This window comes from Anomalospiza imberbis, chromosome 7 (genome assembly GCF_031753505.1).
Source record: "Anomalospiza imberbis isolate Cuckoo-Finch-1a 21T00152 chromosome 7, ASM3175350v1, whole genome shotgun sequence".
NCBI lineage: Eukaryota > Metazoa > Chordata > Aves > Passeriformes > Viduidae > Anomalospiza > Anomalospiza imberbis.
Window position 1 is genome coordinate 33,783,433 of NC_089687.1, and position 6,000 is coordinate 33,789,432.

The following is a 6,000-nucleotide window of genomic DNA, read 5'->3' on the forward strand; positions in this document are numbered from 1 at the left end:
TGCTCAGGTACAGCTGCAGGAGGCACATGTGTGGATTACTCAGACTCTCCATAGTGGACTGACAGGAAATGCATACCATATTTAGATACAGAAAAATACAAAACAGATGGCAGAGAAAAAAGCAGCCACCAAAATATCCTAGTTGCCAGGATGCATAATCAAGATAGAAGCAAATGGGATGGGTCCTGCTGTGTGCAGGGCTTTGGAGCACCCACTCTGAAAGGAGGAGGCTCAGAAACATTTTGGAAAGAACCCCCAATCTGATCTCCTTTATCCACTTCTGCATTTTGCTAACAGTAAAGCTTAACCCAGCTCTGTCATCTCCCTAGGTGGGAGGTTTCCTTCTTTGTGGCATGGTCTGTTTTCTACTAACCATTTCTCCTTTTCCAGTGGTTTTTAGAAGCCTCTCACTCTTTCTCTGCAGGGCTTGGCTTTTTATTTTTTTTTATTTTATTCTCTTCATTCCTGTAATTTTTGTATGTGTGCACTTTTGACAGGTACAAATCGTAACCAAGAAGATTGACTTGAGTCATGTGACTTCCAAGTGTGGCTCACTCAAGAATATCCACCACAAACCAGGTACTGTAGGAATTTATGGGTTGTGGGACAAAGCAAGGACCTAATACTGTTATTTGAACTCAAAATCATGGATGATACCATTGTTTTTTACAGTCAAAGAGAAAAATAAATACTCTTTAGTAATAAAAATACATTAAACTACTTAACTAAATATATACAGACATAAAGGTATAAGGCCACCTAGTTTAGAGAGGGGATAAAAAAATAATACCAAAGGATGGTGGTCTGGTATAAGATTGAAATACAGGCTGAAGTCAGTGAAATACTTAAGCATGTGCTTAAATCCCATGAAAACCAGTAGGACTGCAGCACCTGCTTACAGTTTAAATATATGTTGAAGATTTTATATTTTACTGAACATGCAGAGCATTATTCTGTGCTTCTCCAAAACCATTAGATCTCAACTGAAAGGGAAGTAATGTGAGTGCACTCATGCTTCAGGTCACACTTTCTCCTGCACCATTCAGCTTCCTAATCTGTGTTTCCTTTTCCTCTGTAGGAGGCGGGCGTGTGAAAATTGAGAGTGTGAAACTGGATTTCAAAGAAAAAGCTCAGGCTAAAGTTGGTTCACTGGAAAATGCTCACCATGTACCTGGTGGTGGTAACGTCAAGGTAAAGGAACAGCTGTCAGAAAAGGCTCCCACTGTGCCCCTGGCCCAGTGAAATTACTAAAGCTGCAAATTCAGTGATGGCTCTGAATTGAGTAGGAAATATCTGTCTGTCCTCTTTCAAGCACACTCATATACCAATTTGTAATTTGGAATGGTCAATCTTTCATCCACATCTAAGCTGAGAGTGAAACATTATGTAGTTTGTGCACTGTCTTTTCCCCCTAAAGATAAACCTTGTTTGGGACTGAGGGACAGCACAGGTATGAGCTGAGATGAGGACTCCGTTGTGAAACAGGAGGAGAGCATCTTGAAAGTAAGATCACTCCCACAAATATTTGAAAATACAGATTTTGAAAACAAATCATAGTGCCCATATAATGTTTATGAAATTTGTACAGCTAGGAACTTCTCTTTAAAGCATCCATCAGAGACAGAAATGGTAAGAGAATGTAACATAGTATGCCGGTAGCTATTAAACAAGGTGAAAAATTCAATTTTCTAAGGAGCTAAGAAGCTTTGATCCTTCTAATAGTTTTTAAAACTAAGCAAAATGATGCCCAGATGATGATCTAAAGCAAGGTAATTTAGTGAACATATAATGTGTGAAACTCTTTATTTTCCTGGAGCAGATTGACAGCCAGAAGCTAAACTTCAGAGAGCACGCCAAGGCCCGTGTTGATCACGGGGCTGAGATCATCACGCAGTCACCAGGCAGGTCCAGCATGGCCTCGCCACGCAGACTCAGCAACGTCTCATCCTCTGGAAGCATCAACCTGCTTGAATCACCCCAGCTTGCTACCCTTGCTGAAGATGTCACAGCAGCCCTTGCCAAGCAGGGGTTGTGAATTTGCTCATTTTGCATTGTATGAAGTAATAATATTTAGGCATGAGCTCTTGGCAGGAATGGGCTCAGAGCAGGTGTTACGTTCATTCTTTACCATGTCTAAAACTAAGTTACATCCCAAGACTTGTAGTTACCATACAGTTAAAAAAAAAAAAAAAAAAACAGAAAAAAAATAAATTCCATAGATGCAGAAATTGGCCTGACCTCCATTTATAACAGGAAGACACTGGCTTTATATGGGTATACAGCGGTATGTTACATTGGACAATTATTGTTGCTCTGCTCTGTCTTGCATGGAGTACTGTAGTATGGTAAAAATGCATTTTTACCTTTCATGTGCCTGAAGGCCATCCACCTCTTTCTGAAGAGCCTTGTTAATATCCCAAGTTGCTCATTTCACAGTTCTTTTGATAGATGGGGAAATAAAAAAGAAAAGTTGCCCATTGTAAGTTATTACAGGTTAAATTAACAGTCTGCTTACCAGAAGGAAGGACATATAGGGAAATTCAACGTTAATTAAAAAAAATATGTTACTTTGTATAAATGAGTAGAACAAAAGTTGAATTAAGTTATTAACATTTTTTGAACCTGGTTAAATATGTCAGTGTATAGCTGAAAAGCCAATAAATTATTTAAATAATAACTAAAAATACTAGCTGAAAACATTTGAATCGTGCTTTGGGAAGTGACGTAAAAAAGCTGCTGAAAGCGAGCACTCATACCCCAACAGACTTGTGTCTGATTAGAAGAGTTGGTTAAGCAGCTAGATTTGTGTGCATACCACCAGTTTCACATTCTTTCCATCTGTTTGATACAGTATTATAGATATCTATATTTCTCTGTGGCCATTTGTGATACGCCCTCCTCATATACTTGAATATTCTACTTCTTTATTCACAGTATCTGTGTCTCTTGCACCCTTTGGTGTTGCAATTTTAGGTATGTAAAAGTAGATGTTAGCAGGGGCTTTTTTCCCTATTCATAAGAATACATTTAAAAAAGATGAAAATTGTAGCATGAAGTTGCTTACTGTAACAACTAAAAGCCGTGACCCTGTTTTAGTGACAGATGCAAGTCTATTCTGTGATGCTAGAAAAAGGATTCCTTCCTTCTTCCCTTCCCTCCCTTTCTTCACAAATGAATGATTTTCTTGGGGTCCAGACGTTTGTAAAAGAGTCTCCAAAGAAGGCTGAGCTTGGACTATGGATTTTTTAAAAATCCACAGTAGTTTAGTTCTTTCTTTTGTTCTCTCTTTCTCTCCTTCTCTCTTTCTCTCTCTCTTTGTCTTTCTTTCTTTCTTCCTTTCTTTCTTTCCTTTCTCTTTCCCTCCTTTCCTTCCTCATATTTTCTTTTCATTTCCATAGTAACAATGAATGTTTGATTTATTGTTTTTCTTTTGCTAAAGTTGAAACACAGAAAAAATATTAAGATCTTGTTTCCACTCCTTTAGTGATGTCTCACATGTACACTCAGGCACTCAGGTAACAGTGATAATCATAGCAGAGGTGCCTGTAAATTACAATACATGAATAAATAAAAATGAGCTCCCTAGACTGGTTGTCATAGTGATTCAGCAATTAAATAGGGCATATTAAAATCTGAGCAAAGTGGGATTATATTGACTATAAAAAGTATAAGAAAAAGTGTGCATGAAAGCTGAAAGGCAGATACACAACCAACGGATCTAGTGGAGTTACCTGAGAGAGCACTGGTGATGGAGATGATCCTCAGCAGCACATCATCACCTGCTGATGCCCTATGTACATGAGACATTAAGGACTGACCAGTTTACATTCTTGCAGATTGTTTTATCTTCTCCTTTTGAAACCTCGTAACTGAACTTTGCACTGTCATTGAGCTATACTTGATAAATGTATTAGGTTAATGATGTGTCTTGGAAATTTTTGATCTGTTCATTTTCCTTCTTAATTTTTATGTGTGGGTGTGTGTGTTGGGGTTTGGTCTGAAAAGACTCACAGAGATATTTATGTCTGTGGAGATTCTAAAAATTAATGGCACAGGATTCCCCATCATTACATTCAGGTAGTAATGCAGTTACTGGACAGTAAATACTCAGTGGACCAAAGTGGGGTTTTGGCTAAGCTGCTACAGCAGTACCAACACAAAACAGAGTGGTTAAACCTCTCCAACTTTTACTGAATAAGAACTTCTGACAGCCCCACACATGACATTTCAGCTCAGCAAAAAGCTTTTTCACACAATAAAGTACCTAACACTGTTTGTAAGTCAGTTGTTTCATACAAAGGACAGTGAGTTTAGAACCATCCCAAGTGCAATTGGAGGATTCTGATTTCTGCCTTGTATTTGTAACACTTCTGCTTAAAGAATTCACATGGAAACAGTGTCAAGTGAGGTGCATTAAAATCTTCTTCCCGTGTTTTCAGAAAAACAACAAACAGAAAGGAAAACTGACAGTATTTGTATCACCTTGCTCTGATTATGCTATCAATTAATATAAATTTGCCTTGCACTGGTTTTTCTTTCTATGCCTTTTGCCAGTGTAGGAGAAAAACTATGGTACTACTGAACCTCTGCTCTCTGAACCCGAGCAGCATCTCATGGGAACAGTGTTAACGTGAGACTCAAGTGTTTTTATCTCCTTTTAAACTTGGCATACTCTAGAAAATAAGGCTTAGTTAATCCACCTATGAGTCCAAAGTTAGAGTGTGTAACACACCAAGTCATTTATTTCATGCATTAAAATGAGCTTTCTTGTTTTGACTGAAGCAAAGACCTTCGTAATCATTATCATCCTTCCATAGAAAGAATCCTAGAATGATGTGGAGTTAGATGAAAAGAAATTAAGAGTTCTGTGCTTTTGAATAATAATTAAAAAACCAAGTTATGTTACATGACTCTAGATGTTCACTGAAAAGCTCATATTAATCTTAACTTTCTCAAGAGGAGTGTTCGTTTTAAAAACAACAGTTTGTAAATATGTAATGCCCACTAAAGAAGATAGAACCAGCTTCCTGGAAACTGCATCTGTTGTGTTTCTTTTCCACAGGCATGTTGAGCCAGCAGGTTTGTTGGGTGCCTGAGACCCAATTGTGTAACAAAGCAGAGGTAATCCAGACAAAAGGAATGGTGAAACCTTGTTTGGGTACCTAGGGGAGCACCCCAAATTTAATAATCCATCGGGTAGTAGAGATGAGAGAGTGCTTCTGCCTCATTCATCTGCAGAGTTTTCTTTCTATGTAACCACAAGCTGAAACAAATCAAAGTTGAGCAAACCTCTGTCCAGCAAGAGTAAAGGAAAAACTAAACCTGATGAGGAAAATTATGAGCCCACAAGGGCAATATATATTTTCACTGTACAGCAGTAAATGGAATTAATCATTTCAGCCCTCTGCTATGGTACAGTCGTAACCTCATCATGACTGCTCACATGTCTAAGTTTGCCTAAATACACGACTCAAAGGGAGTCAAAAGGCAGCCTGTGTTGACTATGACATAAGCAGAAGTTTTTTCCATGCTGGACTAAATACTGTTTGAAACCCAAGTATATGTCCCTTCAAAGGCAAATGCCTTGAAGAGTAGATCACATTAGCTGTGAAAATCAGTGCTGGTAGATTTCTAGCCTAGGTGTCTGTGAGTTCACTCACTAATCAGATTGCTAAAGCAACTCCCTCTGCGACTCCAGCAATTCCCACTGCAGGAGGGTAAATTAGTTTTACACTGGGAAAAGTCAAGCGTATAAAAGCCACTTCAACTTTAGCAAAGAGAAAAAGCCAACAAGTAAACATGCTATATGCTGGGATATCAAGGAATACAGTCTGCTGTTACAAACCTGTGTTTTTTCTGATAATTCTAGAGCCTGTTACCATAAAAGAGGCATTTCTTGAATGGCTGGTGGTAGGTAGTTCATGTTTTTCAATCCGATTTGCAATTGTATTTGTTGCTGTATAGTGATTGTTTTGCAAAATAAACTCGCTTGTCATCTAA

At 38.3% G+C, this 6,000-nt stretch overlaps 1 protein-coding gene across 50 annotated transcripts in view; it reads left to right on the forward strand.

Annotated features, from left to right (window-relative positions):
- The window catches only part of MAP2 (microtubule associated protein 2), a 234,233-nt gene extending 228,233 nt beyond the window's left edge, over positions 1-6,000 (forward strand). For all 50 annotated transcript variants that reach the window (XM_068196476.1, XM_068196477.1, XM_068196478.1 and 47 more), the window contains 3 exons: positions 498-579; positions 1,079-1,191; positions 1,820-6,000. In XM_068196476.1, the coding sequence (XP_068052577.1) occupies positions 498-579; positions 1,079-1,191; positions 1,820-2,035 (411 nt within the window). In that variant the 3' untranslated portion in view covers positions 2,036-6,000. The remainder of the gene's footprint in view (positions 1-497; positions 580-1,078; positions 1,192-1,819) is intronic.